The 18,054-nt window shown below is 42.3% G+C and overlaps 2 protein-coding genes across 2 annotated transcripts in view; one reads left to right on the top strand and one right to left on the bottom strand.

Moving 5' to 3' along the window:
* Positions 1–12,868, top strand: part of LOC115946768 (uncharacterized) — a 99,837-nt gene extending 86,969 nt beyond the window's left edge. The window contains exons 58-68 of the mRNA XM_034065378.1: positions 228–320; positions 581–785; positions 1,724–1,911; positions 2,863–2,960; positions 3,338–3,519; positions 4,574–4,776; positions 5,255–5,444; positions 6,085–6,194; positions 8,379–8,492; positions 8,903–9,042; positions 11,882–12,868. Of these exons, the coding sequence (XP_033921269.1) occupies positions 228–320; positions 581–785; positions 1,724–1,911; positions 2,863–2,960; positions 3,338–3,519; positions 4,574–4,776; positions 5,255–5,444; positions 6,085–6,194; positions 8,379–8,492; positions 8,903–9,042; positions 11,882–11,897 (1,539 nt within the window). The 3' untranslated portion in view covers positions 11,898–12,868. The remainder of the gene's footprint in view (positions 1–227; positions 321–580; positions 786–1,723; positions 1,912–2,862; positions 2,961–3,337; positions 3,520–4,573; positions 4,777–5,254; positions 5,445–6,084; positions 6,195–8,378; positions 8,493–8,902; positions 9,043–11,881) is intronic.
* Positions 12,869–16,127: 3,259 nt separating this feature from the next.
* RMI2 (RecQ mediated genome instability 2) lies at positions 16,128–17,682 on the bottom strand. The gene is made up of 2 exons (XM_005150693.3): positions 17,377–17,682; positions 16,128–16,572 (listed from the first exon to the last, which is right to left on the bottom strand). The coding sequence occupies exons 1-2, from the start codon at positions 17,645–17,647 to the stop codon at positions 16,424–16,426; spliced, it is 420 nt and encodes a 139-aa protein (XP_005150750.2). The 5' UTR covers positions 17,648–17,682; the 3' UTR covers positions 16,128–16,423.
* Between the last annotated feature and the right edge of the window lie 372 nt (positions 17,683–18,054).

The following is an 18,054-nucleotide window of genomic DNA, read 5'->3' as shown; positions in this document are numbered from 1 at the left end:
TCCTAATAGGGTTTCACATACTCTGCTTGGAAGAGGCTTATTGGCTTTTCATCCTTACACTCTTCCGTTCTGATTTCTAATCCATTGTAACCAGAAGCTGTTTCCCCTGAGAAATGGAAGGCCACTGTGGATCTTTGCTGACATTTAAACTAGTACAAACTTTGATTTGGACTCAGCATAAGTAATTCTAAATCATAAATTCAAGGTGTTTATTCATATTTTCACAGTACAAACTTAATGAAATTGGGAGCCTTCTGAAAGCCAAACTGGTGGAGAAGATAAAGAAGTTTGAGGGATATATGTGGAGATTCAGGAGCTCAGTAAGTGTCTGTACATCATCTGGGAAAGCACCATGAAATGTCCCTGCATTATTATTAAAAATTATACCATCTGCAGTTGTTTTGTTTTGCTCAAACATTTAAATGGTTCTTCCTGTGCATTTCACACATAGACTAAAAGTGTTTTTCATGCTGAAGATCCTGTATCTCTGTGCCACTACCATGTGCTTCAGAATTGCCTTGGAATGGAGTCAAAACTTTGCTTGTGATCACAATGTAATGTGGTATTTCTTCTTTCTTAGGTGCAGCAAGTTGATTTTCTGTCGGAAGCAGCCTTCTGGCCCTCCATAGCCTTGCAAAAGGTAGCGGGATTACTCCACAGTGTGGGTAGCGCTGTCGCCCAGGTGTGGAAACAAAGTGGAATTGGGCATATACTGAGAAGTAAACTCCCACTTTACCTGGATAAAATTCAAGACATTGTCCAGCAAATGCAGAATGAATTGCAAAGTAAGCAAAACCATGCAAAGCAAGGAGAATAAGGACAATGTCAGTGCAGGGCAAAACAAGTGCGAGTGTAAAAGATGCTGAACAGTACAAATGTTTCTATTTTAATGTAACAAAAAGTGCCAGGCTTGGCTTTTAGTTTACAGAGTGGGAGCCTTGATGCAATAAGCTGTAAGTAAGTTCACTGTGAGCACTGTTGTAATGAAATAATTGAAAAAGCATTCTCTTGGACACAGGAGTCTGGGTCAGTCAAATGAGAACAGAGCCCCTATTCCTAATCTGAAGCCTTTCTGCTAACAGTTCCCTGCAAGCATTTTCTCCTAAAGGGCTGGTCATATCCATCCTTCAGTTTTGGATGCTTGTATTAATCTGATTTCACCTGAACTGTTTTTTTCTAAGTCTATCCAGCAGCCGCTAATTCACTGTTGGGCTGGTCTATAGCCCGACACTTCTCACTATGAAGAAATACAGTCAGCTGTAATGGGCAGAGAGGACCCCCAGTTCTCCCAAGAATAAAACCTCACTCCACTTACCTCTAGATGCTTCCCACTCCAAAGTGAGGTTTAACTGATACACCATATGTGGAATCAGTTGTGACCAAACTGTTCAGTTTTTCCTCCAGCAGATGCAGTTGATCTGTATGATTCTGATGGTGGCATATTGCAAAGTATGCGTTACATTAATTTTGGAAAGCAGCTGTGTATTTGTAGGGCGTACGAGTGGATCAGGGTTACAGCTGAATGCACGTTTCAGGGTTTTTTTAACACTGTGTCCACACACACAGCTGTGAAATGTGCTTGCCATGAAACCCAAACTGTCTGTGCCTTTCTGCTGTGTCCCTCTTTCACTATGCGGAAGCTGTGGGGAAACAAACACACTCTGAAACAAATAGCTACTTTGTAACATACTAAGTAATGCTTCATCTCATGCGTTTGCTACAGACCCACTAGCAACTTTGAAGGATGCCTACTACGATGTAACCCTGAAACCACTGGATGAAGTTTGGCAAGAGAAGACAGAGGAGTACATGAAGAAAATCCAGGCTTTTTTACCCAAGATAGTAAAAGATGTGTGGCTAATGAAACCAATTCAGGTGGCACTGAAGGCTGTGAAAGCGGGCTTGGACATGGTTGGTACAAGACATTCTCCATTTTTAATGGCTTGAAAGACAAGGCCTACAAATTCAAGTTTCAGCTTTGAATTTTGAATATACAAAAATAGTTACATGTTTTTATTTATAGAAATAGTGTGGTTATCATGCTACATAACAGACTTGTGCTTATTCCTGAAATATAATCACAGAATCACAGAATCACAGAATCCTGAGGGTTGGAAGGGACCTCGAAAGATCATCTAGTCCAACCCTCCTGCAAGAGCAGGGTAACCTAGAGTACATCACCCAGGAACTTGTCCAGGCAGGCCTTGAATATCTCCAACGCAGGAGACTCCACAACCTCCCTGGGCAACCTGTTCCAGTGCTCTGTCACTCTTACAGTAAAGAAGTTCTTCCTGATGTTAACGTGGAACCTCCTATGCTAATAGTGTGGTTATCTTGCTACATAACAGACTTGTGCTTGATCCTGAAATACTTGTCCAGCTTTGAAAAACAGTACTTTTCCAGCTAGAGGAGAGGGTGTTGTACTAGTTTTGGTTGAAATCACAGCACTGGCAATCTTTCATGCATGTAGCTTTTGCTGTTCTGCCATAGAAGGAAGGGATTGTGATTCCAACAAGTAATTTACAAAAAGGTTTGGGCTTGTCTAGTTGAAGAGCATGAAGGATTATATTTATATTAACAAAAATACCAACCCACTACTGAAGCACATTAACTTAGTGAAGTATTGGTATACGTTAAATAATGTTATTTTAGGATTTTTTTATTTCTGCCCATTATTTGTTGCAGTAATGACTAGTATCTGTCCTCTGGATATTAGCCTCTAAATAACAAGATGCCAGGCAGGTGACAAATGCAAGAGAGGCTAAAGTGCTATTTCACTGACCACTGATTTAAAACTCATTATCTGGTACTGACCCTACCCTGAAGCTGGTTTTGTAATCCCCCTTTCTGGCTCTCCAATAGACTACACAGCAGATGCTCAGGTGGGCAGAGGCCATGTTTTCTAGAGCTGTGAGCAAGATCCGGAAGCCCTTACTCAACCTGTACAGTTTCTCAGCCAGGTAAGTGGTGGTTTTGCAGGATCTCTGCTGCTGGGTACCATTGTAAATGGCTGTGTGCACAGGTGGTCTTCATAGCAGCGTGTATGCTGGGGGCTGGGGACTATCTGACTCTTCTTTGGGCACGTGGCATCACAGCATAATGATTTTTTTGTTGGCTACCAGGATGGGCTGTACTTCAGAAGAAGTGACTTGGCAGTAAACAGAATGGCAGTAGCTATGATAACTGCCTTATCTGGCACGATGTATCTTTGGTTTTGCCATTCTAACCAGACTGCAGTTCTTACGAATATCTCACTTCCACATTTCTAATAATAAAGCAACTGCATTTCATCAGCTTAGCAGCTAAGAGCATACACTGTTTTGTTTGTTTTCTGCAGGAACTGTTCAGTGGCAATAAAACTGCCAGTACTTCCTAAAGTAGGATCCCTGGATCTGGGAAATATCACTCATTATCTCATTGAAGAAAAGCTAATGAGGCCTCTCCGAGATCTCTACAATGTCAACATAGTTGCAGAGTATTATAGATTCAAACGGAGGATGCTGGAGAGTCCCTTTGAATGTAAGCCCTTTCAAAGTGCTGCTTTGGTTTGTAATTGAATCTATGTCCATGTAGTTCCATATCCTACAAAACATATTTGGAATAGCAGTTTACATAGATATGGCTGCTAATTATTAATTTTCCTATGAACTTGATTTATAGACTTTCTTGTAAACCAGTAATTGTAACAGCAACTCTGGGTAAAGCTGACATGCGGTAAACACTCCTTTACTTAATATTCATGCTAATTTTGCAACTCTTTACACTTCTTCCTCTTGAGACCAGCAGTCAGCAGGTGGCATTTATCGGCCTTATCAATATCCTCTTGTGAGCTGACATTATCGTTCAGTGCCTGCCATACCAGCTGGCCCTGGGTCTTGCCACGGAGGCTTTGTCCGGACTTGACATCACTTCTGTTGACCCTAATATGGAAAACAGCGCTACCAAAACTTCAGAGATAGCATTACCTGAAAAAGCATTGCTAAATGCTGAAAGACTGCATTAACAGTCTCAGCTGTCCCTCAGATAATGGCTTTTCCAGAAAGAGCCACTTCTTATTGGCTTCCTTCCAGCAGGCAGACTCAATGGAGGGCACTGAAAATAGGTCCTAGTTACCACATTGTCTGAGTGATATATCAGCCAGGGTTTCCTGGGCTGCTACTCTGATGCTCTGGTTGGGTACTTGTTTTGAGACAGTTAAAATATTCTTGCTGTTTTCTGCATAGGAATGTATAATGGGTATGGGGAGAGGAACAGGGACAGACTCACAGATACAGCTATCAAGTAATATGACTGTAGATCAAGATGAGCTTTGAATCCTAATTCATGTTTCTCAAAGTTTTAGGACACTTGGGTGGATCCAGAATGAAAAAGAAGTTATTAGATTGGTTCCTTTCAGGAGAAATTTTTGTTGCAGAGTAACTTGTAACTAATGAAAATGTAATCATAGCTTGAGAAATTATCTTAAGTGGTGGCCAGCCAGAAGCTCTTTGTATTGGAGTATGCAGGTAGTAGCGCAGTACTTACTGTTCTGTGGAAAACTCATTGATGCTGCTTCTGAAATGTCGTTCTCTAGATCATGCTATGTTAATGGGGACCAAGCATCTTATGACTTTTGATGGCAAAATTTATGATTTGGCATCAAAGTGCAGTGTACTTCTTGCCAAGGATTTTGTTCACAATACTTTCACTGTAATACTAAATGAGGAAACTAGTAACTCAAGATCCCTGTATGTGGAGATGAACAAGACCGTGATCAACATCTCCCCAAGACTGAAGGTAGGAGGGGGAAGTCAAGCATTCTAGTCCAGAAATTATCATAAACCAACCAACAAAAAAAAAGTTTTCAAAATATTAATGCTCAAGACACAGATCTGAACAGCTGGCAGATGTAAGTGCTAGATAGCAACCGCTTTTAATCAGGAAATAATTCCCCCAGACAAAACCAGTTTTAACTCCTGGGTTGCCTCTTTGCTTTCTGGGCACTTAAATACGAGAGGGTCACTGAACTTTTTAGCTTTCTTCTTACTTCAGTGTGTTACAAAGGGCTGGAGAGCAGGCTGGGCCCCTGACTTCAGTGTACCTGGCAGGAGTTGTGCTTTCCTACTCTTGAAAAGTTTAACTCAACCCCATTCTTATTCCCCAGCTCTGGGCTGAGCAAAGCTGACCCCACCCCATCTGCAAAACCAGGCTGAGCTTGGCAGGCACTGACCCTGCCCTGTGATGAACTGGAAATTGTGTTTTTGTGTTGAAACAGGTATCCAAGATGTACAACTTCTCCTTTATGGAAGAGAACTGCCAAGCACTGGATCAGTCCCTTGAAAAGAATACCATTAATTCAAGGAGAGAAACCAACAAAATAGAAGTGTCCAATCAGAAAGGAGTTTCTGTCTCTTGTGACTTCCAGTATGATCTCTGCACTGTCACTCTGGCTGGCTGGCATCATGGTGAGTATCAAACCCAGAGCTTTGCCAGCTGTTAGTCATTTTTTCTCTCCCTCTGAACATAACCACCTGTAGTACCAGCACATGGGTTGTCTTTCACTTCTTTTTCCACCTCCTTGTGTATACATACCCTGGAAATGGCCCTAAGCATTCCCAGTTATTGCCAAGTAAAGCACAGTATGTATCATGCCACTAAGAACAGAAATTGCTTATGGAGGATTCTGTTATTTTGGTGCACTAAAGCAGACAGAACTAGGGGGAAGTTGGAATGCAGCCAGCGCAGGCCCAGGCCCTGTCTGAGAATCAAACCTGCAAGAGCATGAAAAAGGGAGGTTTGAAAGCTTCCAGGGTTTTCAGTATACTTGGAATACATTTCTATCCCATTGCCTCACACTATTCTAGAATTCAGACCCCTGAGATTAGCAGAGAATGCATACGATGCCTTGATCTGGTCATAAGAAGCAAAATATGAGCTAACAAACAAGATGGCAGTGCAGTTGGAGCAAAATCCATAAGGGATGCCTGGGCATGCTCCGCATTACAGCTAAGCTCTACTGCAGAATAATCAGATCCCTGGGACAGCTTCTAAATTGTTCCTACATCTTCTTGTGACAACTACTGATTGACTCCAATTTCATTCCAGGCATCTCAGCTGGGCTTTTTGGTACCAATGACAATGAAGCTGGAAATGAATGGATCCTTCCTAATGGTTCCATCACTGACAATGTGCAGGAGTTCACACAGAGCTGGCAGGTAATGAGGGAAGGGCTGCTCCCACTGCAGCTTACCAGCAGAGCTGGAGCACAAATGCCAACAACCCACATGCTAGTTTTGCTTAGATGAACAAAAGCTAGATAGTGAAAACAGCAGCATACTGTGTGTAATTCGTTTTCCTGAGTTTAACCAGGGTAACAATTGCACATAGTTGCAAAAACAGTGCACAGATTCCTTGTAGATGGGCACTGAGCATTTTTGGTTTAAGTAGTAAGGTAAAAATAGAAGCTGTTTCTGTTACTAGAAGACACTGATATTCAGGTGTGCATGGCCATTTGTGAATACCACTGACCTAACAAAGTAGCCTTTGTGTGCTCTCAGGCCACATTGACAGGATCCTCTAAATCCTTCAAGCCTCATTTTTAGAATGTATTACAAAAAAAAACAAAAACAAAACCCAAAACCAAAACGAGCATCTTATTACTACTACAATTCTGTGGCACTTCCCTGTACCATCTCTCACCAGATGTCTGGGCTCTGGGTGCAGAAACTACTGTTTTCAGCTTTCTGTTAGGACTTTACTGTAAAGAAGAGTTTTGCTTCAAGTGTATGTACTTTTCCATGCTGAGATACTGCTCATGAGTTTGTTAATGATGGGGTGGAATCATGACATGACAGACCTGGCATAATTTTCTTAATTGCTACAAATATTAACTTTAATATATTAATGAAAATGCAACCATCTAATGCAAAACTACCAGAGACACTGAACTAAACCCAATAATCAATTAATAGCAACACATAAGACACTGTCATAAACAAGCTGGGAAGTCACGTATGTCCTTTTCTAAGTGGTATAATGGCTGTGCTCACACTATTGATTTGGACGTTTCTGTGTACTGCCCAGAAGGATTTGCAGATGTCTCTGGCTGACCTCTGGGCTGTCTGTAGTCATATCCTGCTCAGAAAAAAACCCTAAATGGACTGACTTGCCAATACTATACTGCTGTCATACAGCATCAAAGCAATGGCCAGAAATACAAACGTGCCAAGTCAGGAGTTCCTGCAAAGTCTCAGGAACTTTTCTGAAGCAGGAGGATGAGATGACACTGTGGAAATATCCAGTCCAAATGGGCAGTGTATTCAGCTGTGCTGGTAAAATGGAGCTTGCAAAAACCCATCCTGACCAGAAGCTTTAGCACAACTATACACAATACAGAAAGTGAAACAGTCAAGTTACATTTGGCTAGGCATGAAAGCCTGGAATAGCAGCAGTCACCCCACACTGCTGGAGCCACCCAGCACCCAGCTCTGAGCAGACTGTCAGCTCACTCCCAGGGGCTTTGTAACATGCCTTTTGCACCTGCTGACCTTGCATGTTAACACCAGTGCTACCAGAGCAGCCACTGTACAAAGTGAGGTTAATAAGGAGACTGCAAGTGTCTGACTCCTGCAGGATGAGAGTTATCTGAGAGATTAAACTGGTAGTTAATTTTTCTTAGTAACTAAAATTACTTTAGTTCACACCTGCTGAAAAAACTTCTAAAATAAGATTTGCTGGGAAATTACTGATTAAAAACAAACAGTAAGTTGCTGATCCATACAGAGTACTAAACCCAGTGTTCAGTCAAAATAAAACCTAAGAAATGTAAGCAAATGCTGTTCATGACTAGTTCTGTTAATATTTGGTATCATCAGCTGTTGAGTAGTGTGCTAAGGGGCCTTATCTGAATCACATACTATAAAAATGCATTCACATTTTTATTGTCCAAAAATGCTTGTAATTGTAGGGAAGTCCCATTTGGGTTTGGTTTGGGAGTGGGTTTTAAGCTACCTTGTTACTACCTGTGAATAATCCAGCAAGCACCTGATAATTTTTTCATTCAACAAAAAGTCTAGTAAAAGCACAACTCTGACCTGCCATACATAATAAAAGACAACTGGTCAAATAACTGTGTCAGCAGCCACACCAAAATCCTTCAGTGAATAACAAAATCAACAGAAAATGAACTAGTGTCCATAGTATGTAATATTTGAGACCGTTTTGTTTAGCAAGAGTGCAAGGTTACTTCTCAATGTTAATGAACAGTAAATGTTAACCAGAGAACTGAGCTGCCCCTGTCTTCCTCCAAACCATCTCCCATTGGAAATGTGAAGAAATCACAGCACACCGATGTTTAAAAACCAACCAACCAAACAACTTGAGTGATTCCGTTTCTCTAGGTGAACACTTGCAGGCTTGTACAGAAGAAAGCGGAGCCATGTCCAAATAAGCAAAAAGTCTGTAAAGTGTTTTTTGAGGAACCACATTCCCTTCTTCGGAACTGCTTCAAAGTTGTAAGTATAACTCCGGCCATCAAAGACTACCCGCACACCAGATGCCACACTTCCAAGGGGTACACGTAATTGTTGCAAGGATACAGGAATTTAGTTACAGATAACTTTTAGAAATAATCAGAACAGTTCAGACAGAAACACACCATAACATACATTGACATCCATGAGGTAGTGGCATGGCTTTGCAGTGCTCTAGTATACAGGTCTGGATTTGGCAGTACAGGTCAACCACTTGATATTGGGAAGGGACTAAAAGTTTGCGATAGTCCCTATCAGAGTAGGGGGAGGGATGACACAAATCAAACTTCCATTTCAGTTTCCCTGGAGGTGTGTGGCCAGAGTACCATCTCCAGAAGAGATGCGTGTATGTCCTGCACAGCACTTCCTCTAACAACTGCTTTGTGTTAAAGGTGGACCCTGCACCATTCTACAGCATGTGCACTTATGACTCCTGTGGATCACATGAGGTGAAGGCTGCCTGCAGTTTAGCAGCAGCTTTTGTTCACTTGTGCAACCAAAACTTTGTCCCTGTAGAAATTCCTCCTCAGTGGTAAGTTTCATTTCCTTTCATCCAGAACATGCTGTCTGCATTGCTCCAATACTTACACGTCTGTTATTCAAGAGCACATGAGAGGAAAAAAGCCATCAGTGAATCTGACTGTGGGTTCAAGCAAAAATGAACCTATTCCTGGAATTATTCCTCTTGCTTCTTCTTTACCTCCTCCTTCTCACTGCTCTCTCAGAAGTGCACCACAGCCATCAATGCTTGCTCCCACTGCCTTGCTTATTGCCTCCTCACTCCATGCAGGAGGCAGGACACTGGCAGAGTATGGTGTGACTGTCCCCAGGTGTTCCACTGCTCAGATACTGTTTTTGTTTCAATTTTCTGTCTGAATAATGCATTTGGATCCCCATTAACAATAATACATATTATATAGAGACCCTGAACCAGTGACCTGGTTTTGTACTTTTCAATGAAATTGATCTACCTTTTAAACTTAACCTAGGATTTCAAGATTATCAGTACTTGTATTTAATGCAGCTGTCACCTGGGTAACATCTTCCAGGAATCTGAAAATACACAGAAGGCTGAAAAGAGCATTAGTACTGGCTTGAAATTTTTGCCATTACTAACCTTGCCCATTTCTGGTGTTACTGTCTGAGTTAGTTATGGATCCTTACATTGTTGCAGAAACCAGACTAGGAAACTTACTCTCTAAAGGAAATGTGTGCTGCTGAATGCACCCGTATTACTTGGGAAGTACAGCATTTTAAGACAATTATTCTTCTTGTGTAAAGAAAAGTCCTGTGTAAGTCTCCAGCCCCAACATACCCACTAGTAGTAAAATTTATTCCCCTAATTTTCCTCAGAGATACCACAGCTGCTACACACTGCAGCTGGATAGTTGCCATTTCCAGTATGTGTTACTGTACTCCAGTCCAGCTTGGCTGCTGTGGAGTGTCAGTCCCCAAGGGACAAACCCCTGTCTTTGCTAGAGCACCACAGTAACCTGTGTGAGACACCTTATGGCTTCAGGATGGACGTGTGTTGGGTGTTTCATGTATTACATATAGTCACTAATTTGCACTCTACATCTTGCCTACACTTTTTTTTTATTAAGTGCTTTCTGCACTGGCTATTCTGCATACACTACCTTCTTTGAATTCTGCTACTTACTGACTACAAATTGCTATATAAATAATGATAACTAAACTATGATAACTTGTACCCCTTAAGTGATACAGGCTATTCACATCTTGCTGTCTTGAGACAGTTGAAACTTACTTTTTTATTCATCTGCATTCTGTTACTCCTTAGTTTAGATCAAAAAAAAGGACAGAGCTTCTCTGAAATTTGCTACATGCTTGTATTTTTTCAGTGAATGAGCACATGAAAGGAAACACACTTACATATTACTGTCATACTAATTACTGATTCACCTGCCCAAGTAATAACTTCAGATGTAATCACATTTTTGCAGGACTGCAATGGAAACGTTTACTCTAATAACTGAAACATGCAGAATAGGAGTTATACTTTTGGTTGAAAGGAAACACTAACTTCCATGCTGCATCTCCTGGTGTGGCTTATTATGAGAGACAGGGTGGAGTTTTTAATATATGCAATAAAATGTTACTCATTTGCCTTTGTAAACTCACTACTACCTCAAAAGAGTTCCTTGACTACAAACAGTTGTGATATGCTTAAAAAATATATATATATTTACAAGTATTTGTTGAATTGTTACCCAGTAAATATAGGAACAACTATCCCATAGTTGTAGATTATTGTGTTAGCCATAAAATAAAAACCTAGAATAAGAACAGCCAGTATGTTCATTAGTGTCTCACAGGCATAGACTTACCTATGCAGTAGTAATTCCACTTGTCCTTATCTGCCTTATGTATTCAGGTCAGCCAGTGTGTAAGCAGTAGGTGACCATAAAATTTCTGGGTGGTATCTTATAGGCAATAAGTGGTTTTAGCTCCAGTTGTTTATATAAACTCTTCAACACAGAAATTGAAATATAAATTCTGTTAAATCTGAGCCTGAATATTCAATTGGAACCAGAGGTTTAGAATGGCTCAGTAGCCAAAAGACTTGAAGTCCTCTGGTTTTCTGAGAAAAGGGATTGAAACTGCAGTAATAACAAGCTCAGATAACAAGAAGAACATACTATTAAACAAGCAGTGTGCACTGGGGATGTACACATGCATAAACATACCAAAGAAATACTTCTTCTCTATTTAGCTTGTTTTATGTGTCCAGTTTTGAACACCATGATTTAGTTGTAAAATAGTTGATAGAAGTCCAGAGGTCTCTCTGTGGGAGCAAAATGAAGGGCTGAAGAAGGACATGATTTAAGTCTTCAAATATGTAAACACAGTAAAGAGAAGGAAGTGCCACAGCACAGACTGCAGCAGCGGAGCATTAGGTCTGATACTGTGGAAGCATTTGCAATGGCCAGGCCGGTTATGCATTGTAACTGACAGCTGGCCAAGGTCAGGAGAGCAGAAGAGAACATTTTGGACACAAACAGCTACCATTGCATTTCTTGTCAAGGATCTGCTTAGCTGAACTAGCCAAAGCCCATAAACCTTAGCAGTAATGTTGCTCTTTTCCTCCTAAAGGTGAATTTATCATCAAACATAAAGAACCATACATCTTTATTTCAGTTTAGTGTAGCTAAACCAGTATCTAAACTGCTAAGGTACTTTGCCCCACAGCTTCTTTATAGTGTCATGAATATATTTGATGCTTTTTTCCCCCTTCATAGATTTCTTGTAATTCAGCATAGTAACAGCTTGTATTACATGTCACTTGTTTCTTTCCATCTTTCAAGTAACCACTAACTCTTTAACTGGATTTCATCTCCTTTTCATTTCAGCTTGAGCCACTTCTGAATGGCAGATACCAGCCCTGAAGATTTAAGAACCCTTTTAGCACCCAAAATAAAACAACTGATTAAGGTAGACAAGCTAGAAGCAATAGCAGGGAGACCAGTAAAAGTGGGAATGAATTTGTGTTAGCACTATGAGTGTAATGAATCATATATAGTCTAGAAATAAAGCTTTTCACCCAGAAACACCTGGGGTAAGAGGAATGATTTCAGTACAGTGATGGAAAGAAATTGGACATAAGATTATCAGTTACTTGAATAAAAAAATAAACCTCCCATTCAGTGGCAAAGGTGTTTCTTGACAAGCCTTGAACCGCAGCAGGAATATGTGTAAAGATGACAAAAGGTCTCTGCCAGTGAAGACTGGTACAAGTGGGCTCCTCTGTGAAGGCAGCATGTAAGCTTTGAGCTGGGCAGAGATGCTGACTTCCTTTTTCTCCAGAACTGTAACTGAGCTACCCAGTAAATTCTGGAGGAAGTGCCCTTTTTCCAGGGAAGTGCCCCAGCACCCAAGAAGGCTAAGCAAGAAGTAAGATGGTTAAATAACTGAAAGTTTTAAATCATTTTCTCATTTCTGTTCTGGTTGATTTTTCCCTTATTACCATGTACATTGTTAAATGAGAACCAGCCTTCTTGGTATCTGTTCATCAGCTTCACAGTCTCCCTTTGTGTCTTGTGAACTAACCCCCTTCTCAGAAACTAGTTTACATGTTGGAAGGGGTGAACAATACCTATCCTGTCTACAGAGTAGTGTTAAGGTGCTACTGATCGATGTGTGAAAATGTTTTACCTGTTAAATTACTTTCTATAGTGTAGGTCCTGTTGATAAAAAAAAGCATTACATTTTCTCCACACAATACCAGAAACACAATTATTCCTTAGTAAATTGTAATGCTTCAGAATCCTTCAGGCAATTTTGCATAATATGCAACCATTGAAATAATTGTTAATAAACTTTTGACTTGCTTATTTTTATGCTGGAATTTGTTTTTACTGATTATTCAGAGCAAGTTGTACTGTTCTACAGAGTTGCAACCAGCTGGGTTTAAACACCTCCCGTAGTTCACATAGACAAAGTAGCAGATGCCCTCAGGTACCCTTTGTGTGCTGCTTTCAACTGCACTTGCTTCCTCAACAATGACACTAGTTTTACACAAATGCAAGTAAAACATGATTCTAACACAGATCAGGAAGAATTCCTACAAGAGGTAGGAGATGCTGCTGTAAAAACATGGTGGAAATGAGGCCCTCCTGTGTAACGATTTTATAACTGCTTACTTAGAGAGATGTTTTATAATGAAGCCAAAATTGTATGCAGTATTTCTGAAAGTTAAAAAGTATTTACACCAGTTAATTAAAAACCTCATCATCTTTTCCCCAGTCACTTAATGCATGCTGAGCACACCAAACACCTTTGAAAAAATACTGAGATGACAGCTACAGGAACAAAATACAATGTCAACAAGTAGAGCAAAAGATCTAGAAGAGCTTTACTTTTCAACTAAGGGCAGTGCAGTCAGGGATACAGCAATACAGAAAAGAAAGTGTTTAAACTGTATTAGCTGTTGACTGCAACACTGGGGTAGGTGTAGATAAGGGATCCCCTAGAAGCTGCATACAGAGAAGCCATTTAACCACCAGTGAACATACTGAGCTACAGCCATGGTGTTCAGCACATTGATAGATGTCTCTGAGCTGTTCCCAGGTCATGCAACTGCATGGTTTGTGTACAGATACTGATGAGCAAGGCAAGCACTCACACTGGCCCTCCAACCCACACCTGATGCCCATGAAGGGCAGCAGCAGACTTGTCAGCATGGGGTGCAGGTTGGTGCACACTGAGCAGCAATAGAGCCAGCACTTCAGGCAACAGAAACCACAGCCCTTTGTGCCCTGGGGTTCTAAATGTGATCCCTGACACACACCTACCACATCAACCATGAACAGTGCATTATACCAGCAACAGAAGTCTGGGCAAAGCACTGTTATACAGAGCAGGACTAACAGGCTGTAACTGATCCTCACTGGGACTTACAGGGGAAGACAGTGTAAGTCCTCATACTAATACCCACAAACACACTCCACCTGCTGCAGTTAAGATGTGGAAAAGGGAGAATTCACACTGCTCAATAGAGCACTACAGTGCCAAACTCTGGAAACCCAGAGATGAGGCACTCAGTCTTGGGTGGTACTTGAAGCTACCAACAGCCATAAGAAGCATCAGCCACTCATGAGCAATCACTAGAAGTCTTTTGTTTAGAAACTCAGCATTCGACTTTCTTAAGACTGCCTTTTGCTTTGAATTCCTAGGAAAGCACTTTTACTGAGAACTGTCACAAAAGCATCCAGTGTTGGCTTTAAAACCCTTTAAAACTTTTAAACTAATGTCAACCCTTTATATTCACTAATGTAATTGCAGGCCTTTCTGAAGTAGTACTTCAGTTCAACAACATTTCTCCTTCCCATTAACTGTCAAGCGAACACGTATAGCTTTGTGCTGATGAAACATGAAAAACTTGCCAGGCGGAGTAGAGCCAGTTCATGTGTTTAGGGAGGTAAAGTGCACAGTACAGATCCAGACAAGATACCAAAACACCATAAGTCAAGCAGTGAAGGGATCTAGATCTTATTGTGTTTGGTACTGACTGTTGGCAAGCAAAGAAACCCCAGGTGCTTTGGACTCATGAGCTTCTGAATGGCAGAGTGGTGAAAGATGCAAAAAAATCCTTTACAGATCCATTCCAGCCTGCTGTACATACAACCCACTTATACAGAAAAGCAAGTTTTTGGATGCATGCAGTGAATATGCATCACTGCCAGATGGATTGACAGTAGTTTTACTCATGACAACCACTATACTCTGCATTCACCAACAGGGCTACAAGCCATATTTAATTTTGCCACAGATTTATTGACACCAGCAAGGATGCAGCAGACCTTTCAGCTCTTTATTTTCAGGGTTTCACTGCCTAGTTAGAAAGCATGGCAAGGTGAATTTACATGCAATGAGCTTCAGGTTCCTGGCAAATGGAAAAGTATCTATTGCTAGGTAAAAAGTTGCCAGCCAATATCCTGACCATGTGGATCATTCCTGCAAGGCTACAACATTCCACAAGTGTTTTGTTTGTTGCTTGGTTTTGTTGTGTTTTTTTCCCAGCATTAAAAACAATAAATAAACCCAGACTGCCAAAATTATGTATGTATGTATGTTTTGGCATTTTGTCAGCAAGGTCTTGGAGCACAAGATGTCCATTATGTGAGTGCCTCTAATGTGGCCTGCTTTGGAATACTGATCTCAAGACTGGGATTGCACTCTGAAAGCCAGCCCTTCATCTGTAAAGGTCTCATTTAAAGATCTACTGAAAACAGCATTTCATTTCCGTGCACTTTGAAAACATAATCCCCCAGTTTTGAAATTTAGTTGCTCCCACTGGATTCTCATCTTCAAATGTTCAGAGTACAATTAGAGCACATCTTCCCTTCCTGTATGCATTCCTAATTAACGTAACTACTGCTGGACAATAGAGTCCCAAACTACGAAGCTGTATCACATGGATAATGGAATGCTATCTTTAGGACTCAAATTCTCTATAGACAAGAGGGAAGATAAAAGAGTAGCAACAACTCTTGATTTTGAAAGGTTTTTCTTTATCAGATTTCATCATTTATATGGGGTTTGGTTTGTTTGAGTTTGAGGTTTTTCTCTACAGGAGGAAAGAAAGATTTAAATATATGTAAGAATGATGTAAACAACTAAAAATAGCATAGCTTGGAACAAGAAAGGAAATCTCTAAAGAGAAAAATACACTTAGGCGTAGCAAGCTTGTTTCATGAGGTAGTAAAAGTATTTGCATCTTGAAGCCAGAGAACCTATTCCAAGGAATCCTGCATCACGTCTTTTCAGCTATTCTCACTTCGCTGGAACACAGGGGTTATCACTGTGCCACTTTCAGAAACACAGAAACCAGAGAGGTGTTTAAGTACAAGACTCTGCTTTTACAGTTAGAAAGAGACATCTGTCTTAGAAAGAGTTTGCTGCTATGGTTATTACTGAAAGAGAAAACAGGTGAAGATGCTCTTTCCAACCCCAACCTCAACAGACTGAAATGCATTTTGCCTTCATTCCATGTATTGAATTCACCTGGCAACACGAGTTCTGTTCAGCCCTTGCTGCCAAGAATACACCACTACAGGAACGGCTATCTAAACATGGGCCTAGAAACAGCAACTAATATATGTAGAAATGTAGTAATTTTAATAGCACAGGCATCTTAGTACATCAAGTGTTTCTCAAAGCTGTTGGTATAAAAAGAGACTGTGAAAGAGATGTACACTGTGATTATTATCAGATATGACTGATCCCTCCACTTAACTCTGAGCCTGACTTCTCACCTTGGTTTACTCCAGGAGAGTGACTGGTGCTTGTTTGAAGCTGCAAATACACAGAATGGCTCAATGCTCTGCAGCAGATGGGGGGGGGGAATAATAAAAAAGTACATTTCCAGTTATTTTTGGCAGAAGAAAAAATATCTAAGGGATGACTCTGTGCAAATCTTCCACTTCGAGGCTCCACATATCCTTGTGCACTGGGTTTTCAGAAAGATCTGTCATCTTTATTGCTCGAAGCACAGGCTCAGGACTGCAGGACCGCACCACACCCATCACCATTACGTACTTCCCTAAAAACCCAAGAAAGTGTGAAATCTAATTAGTCTCTATTTTAATTCAGAAAGCTAAGTATTTTAAACCAAGTAGTTAAACAGTTTGAATGAAAGCTTGCAAGAAAACTCAAGGAACTAAGATTGCTTCTGAATTCTGAAAAAGGCTTCATGATCTGTACAGCTGTTTTACAGTATTTTGCTAGATTTTCACATCCACTAAGAGTCAAAATTCCTCCTTCCACGAGAGAGGGCAATTCAGAAGACTGAACATTAAGCGACAAGACTGTTTTGTACCACAACTCCTGCAATGCTGCTGTCCAGCACTTGTTCACTTGAATTAGCAGTGCTGGTGAAGAAAAAAGTAAATAAACAAACAAATGAATACTATCCTTGCTCCTACACTTGCAGCTCCTCTCTGCAACATCCCACTTTGACCTTTGGCTTTAACTGTGAAGAACTGAAAACAGGCCCGATCTTTACTGGAACTCGTAGGGGAAGGCCACGTCTTTGTACTGACAGACACAAACATGCTCCCCTGCGGCAGCGCACGCTGCTGCTTCTGACTGCCATAGCAGCACAGCTTTTTCAGGATGCCTCTTGTAGGAAGGCCGGTGTATGTGAAATGATGCCTGTGTAGCTGCGCTTGCTTTGCGTGCCCAGGCACGTATTCGACACACACCCGCTGCCTGCAAGCCTCCCGCTTTCGGACAAGGGGAGCAGCTGCACCCCCGTGCACACGAGCCAGGAAAGCCGCAAGTGATGGCCCAAGATGCAAGGGAAAGAGCCCCGCAGGGGCTGTGTACCGCGCCCGCCTCCCGGTACCTGCGCTGAGGCAGGGCCGCCCCTTGGGCACCTCCTCCACCCCGAGCACGGTGAAGGGGCCGCTGTCATCATGCAGCCGGGCCGAGCCGCCGCGGCCGCCGCCGCGCTCCACCTCCAGCACGGTGCCCTGCATCCACACGTTCCGCAGGCACAGCGGTGCGCGGCCCGCCTCCGCCCGCACCAACTGCCACGTCCCACCGGCACCCCGCACCGCGCCCCGCAGCTGGGCGGCCAGCACCTTCACCGGCGGGCCCGGGGCACCGCCGGCCATGCTGTGCACCGGGAGGACGCTGCCGCTCGCGGCCGCTGAGGGAGGAGACGTGAAAGGCGGGAAGCGGCGCACGCCCCGCCCCAGCGGCAGACGACGTCGGCGCCGTAACGGCCGGCGGGAGGTTGGCGAGCGGGGCACCGGCGGCGGAGGGGAGCGAGGGGGGGGCCTGGCCTCCGGTGGGGAGGCGAGACCGGCCCCAGAACTTAGACATAAAGATGGGGGTAAGGTCCCGCTTACGTGGGGGCTGAGCTGCACCCCGCGTTTCACCGCCACACAGAGGGCGGCATTCAGAGGAGCGGCGCTGTGATCGAGATGGTGCTCCTGGCCCGCAGCTGCACGGGTGCGGTAAACCAGTCGCCGATGAGGGCAGAGAGAGCACGAGCACCCCTCCTTCAACACTGGACACG

This window comes from Melopsittacus undulatus, chromosome 8 (genome assembly GCF_012275295.1).
Source record: "Melopsittacus undulatus isolate bMelUnd1 chromosome 8, bMelUnd1.mat.Z, whole genome shotgun sequence".
NCBI lineage: Eukaryota > Metazoa > Chordata > Aves > Psittaciformes > Psittaculidae > Melopsittacus > Melopsittacus undulatus.
The sequence above is the reverse complement of the archived record's forward strand: the minus strand, read 5'-3'. Positions and strand labels throughout refer to the sequence as shown.

Coding starts and splice junctions, on each gene's coding strand:
- RMI2 (XM_005150693.3), bottom strand. CDS start 17,647: ATGGCCGGCGGTGCCCCGGGCCCGCCGGTGAAGGTGCTGGCCGCCCAG. Junction 16,573..17,376: donor GCGGCCCTGCCTCAGCGCAG/GTACCGGGAGGC, acceptor TTGGGTTTTTAG/GGAAGTACGTAATGGTGATG.